This window comes from Neophocaena asiaeorientalis, unplaced genomic scaffold (assembly GCF_003031525.2).
Source record: "Neophocaena asiaeorientalis asiaeorientalis breed wild unplaced genomic scaffold, Neophocaena_asiaeorientalis_V1.1 scaffold152, whole genome shotgun sequence".
In the NCBI taxonomy this organism is placed as follows: Eukaryota; Metazoa; Chordata; class Mammalia; order Artiodactyla; family Phocoenidae; genus Neophocaena; species Neophocaena asiaeorientalis.
In genome coordinates this window covers 10,280,167-10,300,823 of record NW_020185338.1, presented here as the reverse complement: position 1 = coordinate 10,300,823, position 20,657 = coordinate 10,280,167, and the positions used below count along the sequence as shown (strand labels likewise).

The window sequence follows — 20,657 nt, the reverse complement described above, 5'->3', positions numbered from 1 at the left end:
ACATCTCAAGTTTCCAGAAAAAGGGTGCTATTAATTTCCTGAACTGATACAGAAATATACCATTGGCCAGAAGTAGAAATAAGAAGCTCTTGGGGGGATTTCATGTCTAAAAATATACAACCATGACAGCAAAAGCAGTAATTGAGTGGGGGGTAGGTTTAAGTGAGAAATATCCCCAAATATCCTTATGCTGTCCTTATGTATTTTAAAAATCATTCACAAATAAGGTTCACAAAAAAGGTCTTTTCTCATGTCAAGCCTCTTGCGGGTTAAACGGTAATTCCCCTGTTACCTCAGTTCTCTTCTCAAGGGCATCCGTGCCAAAGGGGAATTGAGGGTTTCTCCTTCCTGCCATCAATTCACATCGGCCCCGTGGCTGAGGCAGAAATCACAGTGCTATCACCAGGAGGACACAGCGCTGATTTTAGGGAAATGAATAAGCAAGCTCAGAGAGGAGGACTTTATGTCAAAAATTCTGTCAGTTTAGAAATAGGGGGTGGCAAATCCAGCCTCAAACACAGAGGTCCAATTGTCTTTTCAGTTTGCACTGCTACACCCAGTGTCTGACAAGAAAGCCCTGGTGTGTGTCCACTGCCTGGCCTGCCTAGGGAGTTGGCCAGATCGTATTGCTTCTTGGCTTCACATTGTTTTACGTTTAGGGTAACACAGCCACTCCACACTCAGAACAGGAAATGAAGACTCCAATCATATTGTTAGGATTTAATAGTGAGAATGGAAAAAAGAATATCTGCATAAGAGAAAGACTTTAACCAACAGTTTTTCCAAACCTCTCTCTCTCTTTTTTTTTTCTTTTTTTTTTTTTCTGGCCCAAATACCCACTTTTTTAACAGATGAGCGAAGTTTATTATAAACAAGAAGAAAAGTGATTTAAAAGGGTCACAGGATCATGGGCTTACTGCCTACCACTGGGGTCACCCAGACTTACTCTAAGAAACAAAGCTATTAGAGCTGGTTTGATTACTCCTTAGTTTTGTCATTTCACCAGATCTCACTGGAGCCATGAGGAAAGTCATTGCCTTCAGGCTCACTCAAGCACAGAAGCACCCCTGCTAGCTGTGAGCAGGCCAGCTAGGGCTGGTAAACTGTCTCCTTTGTTTAAATTAAACATCCCTTCCCTTACTTTCTGTCCTTTTGGATTTCAGTCCTTTTGGACCTTCATGTCCTGGCTGGATCTTCAGTCTGGTCAGAAGCCCCTTCCCCATCTCCAGATCCTGGCTCTGAACTTGGGATGTTATGATTGACAGGCCTTGCACAGGGTGACTGGAATCATAAATCTAACTCTTGGCCTGTACTGTACACATGATTGGCCATAAACTGGCTCTTTTACCTATACTTGGGGCAACAGACATCTCTTCAAAGCCCAGAAGCCTTCTAGGATCTGGAAAAGGATAGCTTCCAACACCAGATAAAACTTTAATGAGTCAGAAAGAATACAGAATCATAAGCTGCCTTGGAAATCTGCTTAGCAGCCCAGCTGAGAAGAAGAATGCATAGTTTTATGGAAGAACTGTGATAGTAAGAGAGTAGAAAGATGGAGTGAACTGGGTCACGCGTGTTTGTTAAGTACTTTGCTCAAATATTTTTGTTTTTCTGGTCCCCCATTCCCCCATCCCTCCCCATCATCATTCCTATCACATAACAAAAACCAGCACTTCATAGGGCGAGAGCATGTGGAACTTTGACCCCAGCTCTTTCACAGCCACGTGGCGGTTTTCACAGAAGAGGAAGCTCTGCCTACCTGAGTTTTTGTCAGGCAGTCGGTTGATCCTCCACACAATGGACTTGAAGGCGTGCTCATACTTCGCAGTTCCCAGAGTCACTCTCATGACAGGCTCAGAGCCAGACAAGCTAGTTGAGCCAAAACTTGCCCCCCGGTTCACTTTGGCTTTCAGAGACTTTTCCCCCAGGACACTTTCCCTGCGGAAGTTTTTCACCCACTCACTGGGCACAGGGTAGCGAACCATCACATTCTCACAGGGAACCTGAGTGAGAGGATCACAGTTAGAGGAGAAGCCAGATGACATCCTCAGCCAGCTCTGCACCTCCACCTCTGCCCCACTGATGCTTGCCACAGTCCTGAGTGTGAATGGCAAGGTCTTCTCAGCAAATACTGTCCTGAACCTCATTAGCTCAAGTCGGCAGGCATCCAAAGGGTTGAACAGAATAACCCGTGAGCTGTTGAATACATCCTCATCCACACACCTGTGAAAATGGCACTCGTGGAGCTTGATCCACTTTGTGGTGGTGGTGGGCATGATGTCTTGCCGGGAAACGATTTCGTTCCCTTTGACGAGAACGTCATTGAGACCCAAGCGGCACTCGGCAAGGCCAGAGAGGAAACTCAGGATGTGGACCCGTGTCAAGACACGGTGCTGGAGAATCTGGTTGTCTCCTTTGCTCACAAGGCCAGAGAACTCATCTCGGACATCCACTGCAATCTCCTCTTCAAGGTAGTTCAAGCCAACTGTGCACAAGTCCATTGACCACACTGGCAGGTCCATGAGACGGTCCTGAACTGCACGGATGAAGCTCAGGAAGTCATCGTAATTGGTGGTGCCCAGCTTAATCACTTGTTCCCTCTCGGCCACGTGGGCCACGGCAGGTTTAGGCTGGTATTTCTTCTTCTCCTTGTAGGTGACGCGGTCTATCCGCAAGCTGTGGATCCTGCCGTTCTCATCATAGTTTTGGAGCCGGGGCTCTGAAATCTCATGGCAGATCTCCAGCTTGAACTCACGGAATGGCTTTTCTAAGCCCTTCTCATAATACAGCTGCAGATACCCACTGTCTGTCAGTTTGATGTAGATGGGTCCCCAGTGCCTAGAGGACATGATGTTTTTCTTCTCAGGGATCCTAAGCATCATGGGCCACCCATCCTTGGGCTGGGACAGTGCGGAACCTGGTGGGTGGTCATCTAGTTCAGTCCAGGCTATTGGGTCATCATCAGGGAGTGTTGTACTCCCTAAGCGATCGGGATCCTCAAGTTGGAGTCGTTTGAGTTTTTCAACAGCATCACAGTGTGACTGGTTTTTGCTTGAATCATCAAAACTGATGGCATCCTTGTAGATGACAATGAGAGAATCTCTTTGGCTTTTGCCTGTGGTACCAGACATGGAACTGTCTTGGGAGCGCCTCTCCTGCTCCTCAAAGAAAGCGCGGAAAGGGTTTATAGGGGAGGGTTGTACATCCTGTAGAGTCTCATTCAGAAAAGGATTGGTTGCCCTCCAAAGAGGAGCCTCAGGCACGGAAGGCGGATGGTTTAAGGAGGAAATGTCCAGCTTCTGAACTTTGGAGAAGTTCATCAAAGTGCTCTTGGGACGTTCCCTCTTCTTAAATGACCCAGTTGAGTTACAAGGTACATCTGGGATCACAGATGCAAGAGGTGGTGTTTTCGGCTTCAGAGGAGAGGTGATTGATGGCAAAGGGCTGCTGACTTCATTGTCATCAAAAGTGACCCAGCTAGGGAAACGAGCAGAGGTCACTAGAGTGGCGGGGTGTCCGTTCATAGCTGGACTGCTGGCCTGCCAGTTGATGGCCTCCATCTCTACCTCTTCATCTTCCTGAAGAGAGGAAGAATTGTCTAAAAGGAAAAGGAGAACATATGAAGGGCTGCTATTCAGGGCCTCTAGAGGTATAGGAATGAGGGATGACTAGAATTTTATATGGAACCCAGTAAATTCCAAAGCATTTCATTACTTGTCCTCAAGTGTTTCGTCTGGGCACAGCTCTCACAGTTTTGTAATAAGCAGTAAGAATACAAATGTCAATACAGAAGCACTGATAGGACCCAGGTCCCTTGCAATTTAACTCTTATACATTCTCCCTTTATTTTATCGAAGTTTCTGGAATAGATTTTTTTTCCTTGACTCTAAAGTATGTATTCTTATATTTTTAAACATTGAAAACTACCTCCTACATAAAATGATATAAAGCTGATCTCATTGAACAAAATAAGCCATATGCTCTAAGTGATAATATGATTGTAAATAATGTAATCGGAGAGATTTTTACCCAAATATGGTAAATAAATATTAAAGACAAAATGTTAACATCCTTAATATGAAATAAACTTACACAAGTGAATAACAAAAATACAAAATCTTGAAATACAGGCAAAGGACACATACAGACAACCCAGGAAAGAGAAAGGAAAAATGTCTAATAACCACGTAGAAAATGTTCAGTCTCACTAGTAATAAGAAAAACGTAAATTAAACCCCAAAAATCAGTGAAGATTTTTAAAGTTTTAGTATTCGACGAGGGTAAAGGTGCTATAATATGAACAGTAAATAGACCCTTAATGGGACCATAAGTTGCTACAAACTCTCTGAAAATGGTTTGGCAATTTGTATTAAGGGTCTTACAAATATTCATGAACAATGACTTAGTAATCTCACCCTAAGGAAATAAATCCAAATTAGGAACCAAGTTCTGGGTGAACGTTAACTGAGGCATACAGTGGAATAACAAGCAGCCATTAAAATGTTTACAAGTTCGTATAACATGAGAAAATGCTCCTGACATTAATCTCTTCTTTTTTCTCTAAAATACTTTTCCATCTTGGGGTTTAATTTATGGGAAAAAAAAAAGATTATTACAAATAAAACTCCACCCTAGCAGGGCCTTCGAGGAAGGAGATACAGGAGTTGAGTTTCGATGCAGGAAGACCCAGACCTTTTCAGTAAAGACGCTGTGTGTCTGCTGGGGTTATGGGAAGGAGGAGGAAATGAGGCCTTTATAAAGCAAGGAGTGGATTCTGAGGAAGGAATGGCACAGAAAACAAATCTGTATTTGGCATATAGTAAATGCTCAGTGAAGGACTGTTAATTGAATGAGTGAGAAAAGAAACTTTGCTTTGGAGCAGTTCTATTCTCTCTGTCTCTGGAGGAATGTGTATGGGGATCTCTGCCGCCATTCCACCCACTGTTTTTACTGCCAGAAATTTGGAATCAAAGAGAAATGAATACTCAAATGGTTAAGTCAAATACTTGGCTTTTCTTACCATCCTGCTAAATCTTCACGAATATCGTATCCAACCACACCAAATGAGCAATGTCACATATAATTAAACATGTAATTACACATGGATGGGATGGCTGCCTCTCATCCATCTCTCAAAGTATATTTATTCAAACAAATAGCAATTACCTCTACCGAAAAAATCAGTTTGAAAATATAAGCTAAATGCGTGCATGAGTGAGCATATATACATACCCACATTCGCCCCAGAAATATAATGAACAAAAAGTATTTTCTATATATGCAGCATCACAAAAGAATTTCAAAGCATTATAAAATGAAAGATGAGACTCTCCTTCAAATTAATCATTAATCCACTTTTGTAGATGCATAAGTGATTTATTTTCTAGAAAATGAAGGGAAAAGGGTCAGAAAACAATCCAGGTTTGTAGGACTTATATTTTATTACTACTATAACTGCTGCTGTTGTTGTTGTAATGAAGCCTAAAGGGAACAATGTGGCCCTGAGTAAAATACAATCACTTCCTTGGAACAGTTACTAATCCTCCCTAGAGAACTGGCAAAAGGGGTGTATCGCAAAATGCATCACTTTCTAATGAAGCAGCTCTATGGAGCTTTTGTAAGCAGTATTTCCACCCAGACAGTCTGGTATTGACCCACCCCTTGTGCCAGGGATATCCTTTTTGCCTTGGAGCTCATTACTACTCCCTAGTTCAAAACGTGCCCTAAGTCCTTTTCCTTTGGAGGGTGGCTTTCTGCCAAAGCTGTTTATTCTTGCTGCTAAAGGATTCTCTTCTGTTGGGAGACTTGTCCCCAAAATAGCACTTCTCATCTTCCTCTCCCAAACCAAAAAAAGGGGGGGAAAAGGCCTCTGTCTCCACTGAAGATAATTTTCTTACAATAAATTTGTTTTTAAGCCAAGTTACTTGAGATCACACCAAGTCCTACACAGTTGTGAAGCATTTGACTCTTAATACAATTTAAATGAAGTATCTTTAAATTTGGGGGGAAATTTTTTGAATTAAATTAATTTCTAGAGATTCTACATTCTCTTAGACAGCCATCAAAAAGTTTCAAAAGACTTATAAAGTCTCTCCTTTGGCATTTTCATCTTCCATGATTACAACCTGTTTTAAAAATCCATCCTTTGGGATGATAGTGGGGTATAGGTCAAATTTCTGAAAATGAGAATTTGTTTTTCTTACAAAATCACTTATAAAGAAAAAATATCTTAATAAAGACACTTTTATAGGGCTTCCTTGGTGGCTCAGTGGTTGAGAATCCGCCTGCCAATGCAGGGGACACAGGTTCGATGCCTGGTCCAGGAAGATCCCACATGCCGCGGAGCAACTAAGCCCGTGCACCACAGCTACTGAGCCTGCGCTCTAGAGCCCACGAGCCACAACTACTGAGACCGCCCCATGACTACTGAAGCGCAGCCAAAAAAAAAAAAAAAAGACACTTTTATAGATGAAAAGCAAAAGTGATCCATAGTTCATATAGGTCATAGTGGTTCATATTTTCATATGAAAATAAAGCATTTCTTGAGGTGAACCTAAGGACCACCAAATAGTACTTTTAAAAATTATCCCGTTAACACTGACTTTCCTATTTGTGAGTTCTAATTTTTTTTTTCATTTATCACTGACTGAAGGACATCCTCAATTGTTTTTATAAAGGTTAAGTCATATATTTTCTGAGCCTCTTTTTATTAAAGAATGGTCTTTGAGACTTTCACGTATAAAAAAAATGACAATCTGTATGTAAAATTCCTTGGGGAAAGTATTTGTATAAGACAAAAATTCAACCTCTTTAATATATAATGACAGTGTATCCTTAATAAAAATCATACACCCTCACAATAAAATAGGATGAAAACAGGCTATTCACTAATGAAGAAATATAAATATCTAATAACTCATTGGAAAAAAGAGTTTAACCTTATAAAAGAATAAATACAGGACTTCCCTGGTGGTCCAGTGGTAAAGAATCCGCCTTCCAATGCAGGGGATGCAGTTTGATCCCTGGTCGGGGAACTAAGATCCCACATGCTGCAGGGCAACTAAGCCCCTGCACCTCAACTAGAGAGCCCAAGTGCTACAAACTACAGAGTCCATGTGCTCTGGAGCCTACGTGCCACAACTAGAGAGAGAGAAGCCCGCGCGCTACGACGAAAGATCCCACGTGCCACAACTAAGACCCAACGCAGCCAAAAATAAATTAAAAATAAATTAATTAATTAAGTAAACATTCTTTTTGGCGGTACACGGGCCTCTCACTGCTGCGGCCTCTCCCGTTGCGAAGCACAGGCTCCGGACGCGCAGGCCCAGTGGCCATGGCTCACGGGCCCAGCCGCTCCGCAGCATGTGGGATCCTCCCGGACTGGGGCACGAAGCCGTGTCCCCTGCATCGGCAGGCGGACTCCCAACCACTGCGCCACCAGGGAAGCCCTAAACATTTTTTTTTAAAAAAAGAATAAATACAATTCTCCCTGTGTCAGAGAGACAAAGACTTAGAAAGAATAATAATCATTACTGGTGACACATGGAAATTTACACTCTATAATGTAAGTGTTAAAAAGAAATCTTTCTGGAAGGCAATTTGAAAATTTGTACAAAAGTCTCAGAAAAAATAATCCAAGAATTCTACTTATAGGCTTTATCTAAGGAAAGAACAAGACAGACATGTAATGATGTATATAGTGGTATGTTTATCATAGCAGTATTTGTATCATGGAAAAATTGGAAACAAATGTCCAATAATGGGAGATTGGTTAAATGGAATCTCATGCATCAATCAAGACAATGCTATTGATGATGTTAATTCACTGGAAGCTGATCATGATATATATTGTTGAGTGAATAACAAGAGCCTACAGTGTGGAGTCAGACTGCCTGGGTTTCAATTCCGTGTCTGCAGCTTATTAGCTATGTGACTGGGCAAGTTGTTTAACTTCTCTGCGTCTCAGCTTTCCCACCTATGAAACTAGAAGAATATTAAATCCTACCTAACAGGGTTGCTGTGAAAATTTAATACAGACGTTAGAATTGTATTTGGCAAATAATAAATGTTCAGTAGATGTTAGCTGCTATAACTACTGCTGCTGTTGCTACTGCTGCTAGAATGATACATATTCATGATATAAAGTGTAAATATGTACTAAAAAGCTTTTTGATGTGAAAACAAATGTCTCATGTGGGGTAAGAGGTGATTTTTAAAATTCTAAATCTGTATTCTTTTTTAAAAAATGCTGTATTGCTTACAAAATAAAGAAATATTAAGAGGTCAAAACCTATCTTTATTCCTCCCACTGATTGACCTTAGAGCAAGAAAGCCAACAGCTTCACTGTAGTCCATGTTGATAATGCAGCAGTTAGATCCCTAAGACACTTATGACTGGTGTGGCTGGTAAGGGAAACAATAAGGGGGAAAAAAGTCTGGCAAATTTCTCCACTAAGAAATCGGCAAAAACTAATGATCTTTAGAACAACATTAACTATCATCCACAATTCCGTTTTACTGACTTATTAAAATATAACCAAAACTCCAGCATCATTTTAATTACTCTCTCTTCCATATTGCTTTTAGCATTATGAGTTGGCCTCTGCCGAATAAAAGCCATGGATGAAGATTAGGTTCTTATTCTACACCACAGGGAGAATTTCCAGTACCTAAGAGCTTCCTTAATGCCTTTACTGATGCAAACTAAAGAGAAATGGTGTAAGAGTCATCTTGACACACAACTTTTTAGGAGCGTTGTTCAGTGGTAGAAAAGAAGTTAACTAAACAGGATTGACATTTATACAGGGAAGCCTCTGGGCATAAAGTCTTCCCCTGATAATGTGAATGTGTATGGGTGAGAGAAAGGAGTTACTCATTTGAACCTTATCAAGGGAGCTTCTAACTTGGATAAAATAAGCTGAGACCTGCTTAATCATCACAATACACTGATAAAAAGGAGAGTCACAGGGTCTGAGTCTATTTATCTGTCCTTCCGCATTGTCATGGAGAGGGGATGCTTTGATGCTGGTCAGAGATATCCCCAAAGTGAAGAAGTCAATTCATCAAACTACCACTTAACCACTACTTGACAGAATCCCTATCAAGAACATTTTACACTGCATTCTGGGTTTTATTTGCTGAGAGGACCTAAGAAGCGGTACTGAGCACCTTCAAATGACTGGTCCAGCTCACCCTGCCAACTCCCTCCCTGCTTATCAAGACTGACCTAATACATTTCATCACCCTTTTTTTTTCTCTCATAAAAGCAAGCATCAGACTTTAAGTTTGATGAATGGCGCAGGAACATCCCCAATATCTTGTGTTCCGAGTCTGTTCTAAATTTTTAAAATCTGGTTCTAAACTTTTGCCTGTTTTACCATTGCCCATTTCCCCATGGCTTCTTCAATAGTCAACCTTTGGATCCCTGCTTTTGGCTTCTTCCTCTAACAACTGAACTTCCACTCAACTGGCTTACTGGTTTCCCTGGCTTAATTTGCCTTTCTGATATCAGCTTCTTATGTTGTCTTAGATGAAGGCTGTATTCTCCCACCTGGGCAGAGATCCCACTGTAACCCCTTGCTGTTGTCTGACAGGCCCAACTTCAGTTCCCCAGCAGAGGTCATAGGCAAGGGGCAGGGCTGGATTCCAATATCTACGGTAAATTGAAAAACTGGCAATCCATTTAATAAATTAATCTCTTAACATAAATCAATCTCTTGACATTTTATATATCAGGGCATCTCAGAGGCTTAACTAGTGATGATACCTGCTGACCTAACCTAACCTGTGTTTTATTTATTTTTTGTTGCCATAGCAAAAAGCCCCCTGCATTTCCTTCCCATCCTAAACTATTTTCCGAGCCCACCAAAGAGGAGTAAACAAAGAGGAGTTTCTAGGGTCTGAGCCCTTTTGGATGGACTGTGAAACTCTCTGCTTAATGGCCCGTCAAACTCTTCTATGATGTGACAAGAGAGTGGAAAGGGCTCTTTTGGTTCAGGAGCTTAAAAGAGAAGGGAGTAGCAGCCAGATGTTACTGTCAGGGAGAACGTATGGTAGAGGCAAGGGAAAAAAGGGGTCTTCATCCTGACTCTGATTTGAGCATAGTTCTTATGCCTAGGAAGTGCCAGCGCTGGGGACCGGGAAAACGACTGCCTGGAGGGGCACTGGGTAAGTTCCTAGAAACAGTGGCAAGCCTACAGTGCTCGTGCCCTTACTGTGACCAGGACAGGTCACTCCCCAGGACTGCCTGTCCCACTGCCACAGTGGAAGTCTCACTTGCGTGTGCCCCCAGGTCCTTACTCACTATTCACCTGGTCACCACGTGAGGACACACCGCAGCAACAAGCCAGGATGCTTGTAAGCTCCAAGGAACCACTGGACCCCTAAGCGGGTGAGGGAACAGACAAGGTCCTGGACTTGAGTGAAAAACTAGGGTGAATCAGTATGCCCTAAATTAGGGTTAAAAGGGACTAAACCATACATGCTGTTACATTTGGTCAGAGATCTCAGTTTTTGTTTGGTTTTTTTTTTTTGCAGTACACGGGCCTCTCACTGTTGTGGCCTCTCCCGTTGTGGAGCACAGGCTCCGGACGCGCAGGCTCAGCGGCCATGGCTCACGGGCCCAGTCGCTCCGCGGCATGTGGGATCTTCCCGGACCGGGGCATAAGCCCGTGTCCCCTGCATCGGCAGGCGGACTCTCAACCACTGCGCCACCAGGGAAGCCCAGAGATCTCAGTTTTTAAGAGCCTCATCACTCTTACATGAACAGGTAAAATCAGGTTTCACGTTTGGCAGGATGACCCCCAAATCCTGGAACTTCTGAGGAAGGTAAAGACACATCTTACTACTTTTACCATTTCTTAACTGCAATAGTAAGAAACAGAGAAAAGGACCAGACTTATGAAGGATTAGGGAGCACCCAAGGATAAGGGCTTGACTGTCCTCCTGGTTATGTTGGTGAGTAACAGAAAACAGAACTATGCCTCAGAGAGCATGTCAAAGCGGCCAAATGGAATTCACCTAGAGGTTTCAGTCTCACCAATGGCTTTGTCATCTCCCTCTCTGCTCCCTTCAATACACGGGTCTACTTTTAACTGGTACTAATGTCCTGCCAATCAGTCTACAGAGCTGGGACTCATCATCCTCTTTGCATATAATACTTCTAACTCTGACGTCCACTGCACGGGTCATGGAGCACCTGCACCATGGGCATGGACCCCTGCCTACTTATTCTGGGGGTGGAGCTTGGGAGTCTCACCTAACCCTGATGAACTTACACACTTTAAGCACAAACAGCAATGCCTTCTTTCCCTTCACTGTCCTGAAACAGTTACAGGCAGAGCCATTCTACTGTGGACCAGATTCAAAGTCTGATCATTTTGAACCTTAGCGATGGGAAGTGCTACTTCTCCACAGCTGATTCTGTAAATTTGGTCAGGCGGCAAAGAAACAGCGCTGGGGGCTCTCATGCATTATTACATTTGCTTGTGTACATGTGTATTTATTGGGAATGAGAAGAGCAGGCATTCTGACTGAGTCTGTATCAGGCCTATCTTCCATTTGTTAACTTGGCTAGGCTATAACACACCCTGCAGGAGGAATTCCAAAGGTCTGTTGGGATGGGGGTATAGTCAGCTGGGCTAAGCTCACCCATAGAAAGGTTAGGGGCAATTCTTGCAAGCTGAAAGGATCCGTACAAATGATCTCCTTTCACCTATATTACCCAAAGCTCACTGCTCTTTATGTGGATTTTCCAGCGATGGCAACAACAACAAAATAACAAAACAGCTCCTGTATGCCGTAAGCCACTTCTTTTCTATTGAATTTCGAGTAGGTAATTCGATTTCATTTCAGTACTTGTCCAGCTCCCTTTTCGTTACCAAGATCAAAGGAGACATTCTTACAGACTGACAGTAGGTGCGATTTATAAACTGTAAACATACCAAGTTAAAATAACCTAGTAGGAAAACAAGTAATTTCTAGCATGACAACAGATTTATTCTAACAGGTAGAGATCTCTTTGTACTCCTGAACCTGTCAAGTTTTTCAGAAGAACTCATAAGGCAAACAGAGTGAAAAGCTATTTCCAGATGATTCATACACAGACTCAGTACTTTTCCTCACTTGCTCCAGGACCCTCACCATCCAGCATATATACACCAGTGTCTCCTGGGTGGACACAAGGCCCATAATAGAAAAGACGGCTTAAAAGTGGCTTGTACTAATGCTGGCTTGAGCTCCAGGCCCCATGCTTGTCTTCACCACCTATTTTGTGCCACTGCAGGCAGCAGAGGGGAAAGCTTGGACTTGGGCTCTGGAGTCAGATTGACCTGGCCCTGCTTTAGAAAGCTGTGTGATCTTGGGCACATTACTTCACCCTCTCTAAACTTCATACTTATCACCTCTTAAGGGGGAATAATAACGGTACCCACTTTGTAGAGCTGTTGTGAGGGTAACAGAGATCGTTAAAGGACACTGAATTTAATTAACCCGTAGCACAATTAATGTTAGCTATCACAATAAAAAATATGTAATTATTATTTCAGAATTCTTAAGGAAGCAAAAAAGAGGAAAGAGGGGAAGAAGTGGGAGGAAAAAATGCCTTTGAAGTTTCATTAGAATCAAGGGAAAGTGGGACGGAGAAAGAAAGAAGAATGTTTGTCTCAGGTTATGAGTCCATGAATCCAAATCTTTCCATAATTATTGCAAAGGCTTGGGAATTACAAGAGATATAAGAGTCTGCGTTCGTGAAGTCACTGTGATTATAACAAAACAGCACTAGAATCTACCACATAACAGAAGTGCTAAGTCATGAGTACACTTTGGTCAAGATAGGACACGCAACTTTCTGCTACCCCTAAGAATTGCCTTTGTAATTGCTGGGCAGGTCTAAGATGTTATAGTATTCCAGAGAAGCAGTCCCCAAAGGAGAGCAGCGCACCCAAGGAGGTACAGGATGACCCACTGGGGTGGAGGGAGAAAATATCAGAACTTCTATTTTTGTTGACTTTTTTTTAAATTAATTTTTATTGGAGTATAGTTGCTTTACAATGTTGTGTTAGTTTCTACTGTACAGCAAAGTGAATCAGCTATATGTATATATATATATATATATATATATATTTTTCTAACTTTTGTTTATATGTTAGAAACCATAAAATAAAATACTTGCTTGTAATTTATAAATATATTTATAATATAGTATATTTATAAACATACAAATATTAGAGGCTCACAATCAAACCTTTGGAGATCACGACCAAGCATTTGGAGAAGGCTAGTTCAGTGCACTAGGCATATTTCAAATACTCAGCATGGGTGCACACACACACAAAGCTCTCACCTCTTCCCTGTCCTCTGTCTGTAAGAGTTGGCCATTATAACCAGAAAAATGGCCGTGGTTGTCAGTCCAAAGGGAAAGGTGCTTTGGCAAATAAGAAGGATCTATTACTCCCTTAAACTCTCCCATGATTTGGGCAATAATTGACTCATACATGCTCCAGCTCCCTGGTGGCCATGCTAACAACCTATCCTGGCCTTTCCATGTTGCTTTGAATCTAGCTAAGCATGACTTGACCACCACCCACCTTGCTCTCTAGAAAGTTTTAAAACCAGTCTTCCAATTCTGCAAAAATTATAAAACTGACCGAAACAAATAACTATTGGAGTTGCTGCCAGGGCCAAGGATTATGCGACCTCACTATCACAACAAAGGTCTTTTGATGTCCCTTTCTTGGTTATACTCTTGGTGTCCAATAAATACATAGCAATGGAAGGAAGAGGGTCTGTCTGTGAGATCTTGACTCATGCCAGGGTCATCACTAGCTTTATAGCAAATATCTATTGAATTAAATGGTTTAACTCTCCTATTGCTCAAATAACAGGTTGAGACTGTTACTTTTGCTTTCAATGAGTCTTAGAGGAAAAGTCAACCCACACGATTCAGAGGGGAAGAACAAAGTCGATACAGCAAACAATATACAGGGAAGGAATACTGTATTACCTTCCCTGCATCTCTCCCCTGCTCCTTGGGGTAACAGCAACACAACTGAACTTTTCTCCTCTCATGCATGTCTTTCTGAAGTGTCAGTGAAGGTGCCCCACCCAGGATGCATATGACCCAAGAAAAGTCAGATTCCTGTTGGAAATTTTGAATGGACTAACTCAAGTGCAAGAAAGTGGTGGGAGCCAAGTTATTCAGATGGAGGCACCCTGAAGAGTCTGCACATAGGTCCTTGCTGACTTGAGCCTGAAGGATGCTAAGGTTCCCGGCCATCTGTGGGAGACGGCAAAAATGGCCACAGATTCTTCCTTTCTCTATCCGTGCTCTTGGGCAGTCCCCCACACCCGCACCACATTGACTCTGAGCTAGGGCATGTGATTACATTGACTTTGAGCTACAGCATGTGATTTGCTTTAGTCAAGATCAAATACATCACTAGCAGAAACTTGAAAAGTGCTTGCATGCTGCGGCTTGCCCTCTTTTGCTCTACTTGGAACCCCGAGACCATCATTCAAACAAGCCTACAGGGAGATGAGTGACCACATGGAGAAGTAAGGCACCCTAGCCAACCAGGCAGCTGATCGCAGACACACGAGTGAGCGCCTAAGGAGATCAGCTCAGCCTAGTATAGACGGGGAATTGCTCAAGCGTGCCCAGATTGCTGATTTGCAGCATCTTGAGCTAATAAACAAAGGGTTGTTTAGGGGGACCACTAGTTTTCAGGGTGGTTTGTAACATAGTAAAAGCTGATACACCAACTTCCTGACGCTTGAGTTCTCAGCTTTTCTTCTGATTCTGTAAACAACTATATCCTTAAAATAAATTCCTGTCACTTAAAGGTAGTACAGTTGGCTTCTGTTCCTTGCAATCCAAGCTCCTTAGCAACCAGGCAGAAGACAGATGAAAAGATCTTTGTAGGAACCACGGGCAGACATAAATTCCTAGAACCTTCCAAACTTGTCTGGCTATTGAGCAAAAATATTTCCATTTTATTGCTCCTCTTTACTCTCCCTTGCTCTTTTCACAAGGAAATAGAACAGTATTCTTCTTGCTTATATAATACAAGACACTTACTTCAAACTCTGTAAGTTTGGAAGGAAGGAATTTTAAGACTCTCATCCCTAGAATTGTCATCTTTGGCCCAGGTCACGCTAGGCATAAACAGGTAGGAAGTGGATAGGCCCTGAGTGCATTGTCAAGTGGTCAAGAGTACGGACTCCAGCTTCAGGCTGGCTCATATCCTGGCTACTCCTTCTCGCTCTGTGACCTTGGGCAAGTTACTTAATGCAGGCTTCAGTTCCCTCAACTCTAAAATGGAGATAATAATAGGACTTACCTCTCAAGTTGTGGCGAGGGCTGAGTTAATGTACTTGGCGTTTGCATAGCAAACATTATGTAAATATTTAGCAGTGTTATTGTCACAATTATTCCTTAGAGTCCAGGTACCCTTGGGGAAGATTCTGAAAAGAGACATTTGGCATTGTGGGAACTTTGATAAAGCCACAGAACAGAAGGTTTTATTTCTAGTCCTGGCTCTGCCGAAAACCCCCTGTGGTCTTGGGTAAGTCTCTCTGTGCCATTTCCCCATTTAACATGGGATAATCAGAATCCCCGTTCTAGTTTGGAAGCAAATATGAAATAACACATGTAAGCGTGCTTCTAAACATTCAGAAGTGCTCAACCACTGTTTGGTAAGGCCTGTGATTACTTTTCACATAGTGAGGTAGTTTTAGGTTCCAAGTGAGTCCTACAATTCTTCACGCTGTGTGAGTGGGTCTGAGGTGGGCAGTTATTGCATTTTAGAGATAGAAGACCATAAAAGTGCAGAAAGCAGTCTTGGAATAAAGACTTCTTTACAAAGATATTAAACCAAAACTTGTGTGTTGAGAGGCTTGGTTACATATCAGATCGAAGAGGCCATGGCCTTTTCAAAAGTCTCCCAGAAACTGTTAAGTGTTTCTAAGAAGGGAAATGAAATCAAGTAACTAGAGAACAGAGGAAAGTAGAAGGACAAGAACACTTTCATACCTTTATACATCCTGAACTGACAGATGTCCTTTAATTGACTTGCTCCCCAACTGTCCCAGGGACCAAGGTTGAGTGTTCTTTGCCTCAGCTGGGGACAACTCAAGGTTTAAGGCCCACAGAACCTAATGTACTCCCATGTGAGTTCATTTTAAAACAAACCATTTTCATGAATGTTCCAGTCACCAAGTTCTAAAGTAAATAAATTTTGTTTCTATAATACAAAGAAGGTAAAACGTTTTGATAATTTTAAGAAAGAAGTTGTATTTTAGAAAACTTGGATGGTGCAGAAACACAGACAATTAAAAGCACCCGAATCTTGCTGCCACGTGAGATGACTGATGTCACCATCATAGTGTGCTTCCTTCAAGCTCTCTCACTCTGCACATAACACATTCACGAGCACACACCTCTCTACAAAGTAGGGATTATTCTGCATATGCAGTTTTAGGGCCTAGGTGTTTTGGCTTAATGTTCTCAGATGAGGATTTTCATGGGACACCCTTCAAAACAAGTAAGTGCCGGTAATTGTTGGCAGGATCTGATGGAGCTGTTAGTATGAGCATTATGTTTGCTAAAAGAGTTTGGACTGCAGAGCATGAAAATATATTAATTCCAGTTCATGTATTCAATGTCTAGCCTTCTCAGGGGGGATATGCAGAAATTCCATATCAGGGGGGATATGCAGTAAAGTAATAAGAAAGTATGACACCAGATGAAGGATGATCAATGCTGATGATTTGTTTCATGAAGTAAATTTGACTCCTGTTGACATTTAAAGTCAGGGACTGCAGTAGACAGGGATGAGGTAATGGGATTAGGACTTCTATCTCCAAACCTAAAGCTTCTTGCCCCGCTGTGACACACAGAGATGTTGACAAACATGCTGCCTTCCATTCTGTAAAAACAGTAACCTTTGTGTCCTCACGGAGGGCCTTTCCTGGGGGTCATAATGAATCTCTTCTGCAGCTGGACACACAGCCGGCTGATCAGTACACATGGTTACTTGTTGCCTCTTCTTCTTTGCATGTATGACAGAAGTCAAGTGAAGGACATAAAGCCAGAAGCATCAGCCCACCTCTAAGCCAGAACCTCAGTTACATCATAGGGTGGGGCGCACAACCTAAAACACGGAGGTTTGCTGCCTCAAAGACTTTTTAAAAGCATGCCATATAGCATAGGAATTGCCATCCTATCTTTAAGAGTAGACTGTGGTAAATACACTAGTCAGCATGGATTTAATAACGGTTGTTAGCAAATAAAGAATAAGTAGTCCCAAAAACATTTAAAGAGGAAGAATGTACTCTAAATCCTTAAGATTTCTGATTAAGATTAAGAGGGATTAGGAGTGTGTATGAGGAGATAGGTACAAACTGTCTTTAGAATCAGGGCGAAACTGAGTCAGGGAAAGAGATCTTTATGGTGTTAGTTTTTCTTCAAAGCATTTAATTTGGGATTGGATTATCTAACCCTACAGAGCCCATGGGGACTTTTGGAGTGTGTCTGGAGTACTCTGGTGATTTCAGGAGCAGACTTTGGGTTTTAGGGCAGGAGAGGTTGCTGGAAGGAGAGAGGATAATAGCTCACCATGGCCACCACCTCCAAGACAACAGCAGTGGCAAAGCTGACACTCACCAGTCACGTATCACATGTCATGCATCACCTGTCAGGTGCTCTGCCTAGGCCTGTACCAAAACCATCTCATTTGATCCTGGAGACACCTACATGAGGTAGCTCCTACCATTACCCCTATTCTATTGATGGGGACACAGGCATAGAGGTTAGATGACTAAATCAATGTCACCGGCAAGCAAGTGGTGGCGTTAGGATCTAAACCCTGGAGGTTCGAATTCACAACCCTCAGCTTGACCCCTCCCGTATACTGCAGCTCAGTGTCTTTAGAACTATCTAATCTTGAACAAGTAACCCAATTTCTGTCTCAGTTTCCTCGCTTTTAAAGAGGATAATAATAATCCAGTCTATCTACCACAGTACGGTTGTGAGGATCAAATAAGACAGGTGAATGCACGCGATTGCCATTTGTAGAATATGGCACGCTCTACAGTTTAAATTATTTTTATTATTACTGATGAAAGGAAGAGAAAGAGAGTACTGATTTCTTCATTTTGAGGGTTTGGGTTTTTTATTTTGGCTTAGTATAAAAGTTTTAATTTTAACAATCAACATAAGGCAATGAAAATAACTGATATGCACTAGTAGGTACATTAAGTTTTGATAAAAAGCAGAAAACACTCCCTGTATCAGGAACCTGTGATTAAGAAAGAAAAAAAAAAAAACCAGTGATTATTTTGACAGGACAGTGACTTAGAATAGCTCCTTGTGGGGCTTGGTAGCTCTGGTGATAAAGCTCCTCTAACTGCTGGCGGACAAGTGACACTTCCCTTTCCGGAAATGGAAATGAACTCTCAAGGATTTGTGACTCTCCAGATAATGACTTCCTGCTCCACAAAAACAAAGCCCAGCCGCTGAAATAACAACCTATCTCTGGTCCCTATTCAACATCCTAGGGCTGCCATTCTTAGTCTGGTCTGAAGGAGGCTTCTCCAGCTCCAGGCCTCTAAAGCCTCACTATTCCAGAGATAGACAAAAATGCCAGAATTTAAAAGCCAAGGTTAGAAAGAGTTACCTCTGGGCAAAGTCACGCTGCACTCAGACTTGATCTGTTGGAAGTCATTCAACTCCCAAGCAGGCCTGGAGTCCCTGGTCCATACCTCTATCACAGCACACACAGGCAGATCCCTTTGTGTTTATTTTCCAAATATGGCCAGTAAGTTCCTAGAGAAGAGAAGCTACATAAAAGCCTTTTGAACTGAATTGCACTAGGGACTTCATCTAGGAACCCAATGTTGGGACAGAGGGTAAAATGAGCCTCTCCTGAAATTAAATGATAAAAGGATCGACAAAGAAGAGTTTAGTCATCCACCATTAAATGGTTTGTGAATGTGCTGCTCTCAGAGATTTAGGAAACACCTAAAACCAATCAAAGGTGACTTGGATATAATTTCAGAAAGATTTGATAGGAGTGAGTCTAAAGTCTACTATTCATAATCTAATTACATAGAAGTTTAAAAAAACTTTTTTTTTAAACACAAATAATCCATGTCCATTGAAGAAAATACAGAAAAGTGAAAAAAATAATAAAAAGCACCCAAAGTTCCACGTTTACCACCAAAATATGAGACATCTGTGCTGTTATGAAGGTTGATGAAGGAGAAAATGAAAAATAACAGCCAGGAGTGTTCCAAAGTTAACTGTCATGTGACACTAAACCATGTATAGTACTGGGATCTGGTGGTCACTTTCATATACATGCCTGGACTTCTGTCCTCTTAGGCAACCCCTCTTCACCTCTCAGGAATATTATGAAATTTATCCATACATGCACAGAATAGTGTTGTACAAGAATATACTGTGACACCATCTCAAAAAATTAAGAAAAGGTATCTAGTAAAATTTAATACCCATTAGTAATAAAAACTTTCAGCATACTAGGAATGGAAGAGAATTCTTCAGTCTGATAAAGGGCATGTATCGCAAAAAGCTCAGCTAACATCATAACGGTGAAATATTGAATGCTTTCATCCAAGCTCGCCACTCTATTCCATATGGTACTAGAGTCCCTAGGCATCGCAACAAGGTAATTAAAGGGAATAAAAGAAGCTATATGAATGGCCATATAACACATCAAAAGGTGCTCAACACCATTAGATACCAGGGAAGGGTAGATGAAGCTACAATGAGATACTACACATCCACTAGAATGGCTTAGAAAGTGTGATAACAGAACACCACTACAGTGATAAACATAAGTGGATTATTTAGACATGCAGCAGCATAATGAATCATTAAACCACCGTCTGAATCTTAAGAGTCCTATCACACCGTCGCTCACCTTGGTTTCATTCATTTAATCTCATACCAACACTATAAAGTAGATACTGTTATCCCTCTTTTAATAATGAAAAAGATTCATAGAGGAAAAGTAATCTCCAAGATTATATTAGTTCATTCAATATTTACTGAGCACATACTGTTTGCCGACAGGCAGTGGAGCATGTGCTGAGGATATAATGTTAGCAAAACTAGACCCAGTCCTTCCTCTACACAATACTGCCAGGTAATACGATGGGCCTGTCATGAAAAAAAAATAAGACCATCACTACCTTTAAGTTCAGAGTCCAGCTGTACACCAGAATCTAACACAACATCAACTATACTTTAATTAGAAAAAAAAATTTTTTTAAAGAAGTTCAGAATCTAGCAGAAGAAACTGGCAGATAACCATTTACGGTGCAGTAAACGCAATTACAAATTAACACAAAGTGTTCTTACAGGTATATGCAAAGTGCTGTGTGTACTCAAAAAGGGAAATGACTGATAATTCTGCAGAGTTGATTGAAGCCAACCTGGCAAACATTTGAGCTGGTAATGTAACAACAGACAGAATGCCTTCAGGCACTGAGGTAGAGTGGAAGGACTTGATTTGTAACTAAATACACCTGGCTAAGATGCCTGCTCAGGATTTACATTTGTGAAATGTGAATACCCAACAACTTGAAGGGTTGTTGTGAGAACTGGAAATAATACCTGTAAAGATCCAAGCACATGC

General features: G+C 41.7%; 1 protein-coding gene across 2 annotated transcripts in view; it reads right to left on the bottom strand.

Annotated features, from left to right (window-relative positions):
- The window catches only part of STON2 (stonin 2), a 146,478-nt gene that overhangs the window by 11,609 nt on the left and 114,212 nt on the right, over positions 1–20,657 (bottom strand). For both annotated transcript variants that reach the window (XM_024736318.1, XM_024736319.1), the window contains exon 5: positions 1,760–3,598. In XM_024736318.1, coding sequence (XP_024592086.1) covers positions 1,760–3,598 — 1,839 coding nt within the window. The remainder of the gene's footprint in view (positions 1–1,759; positions 3,599–20,657) is intronic.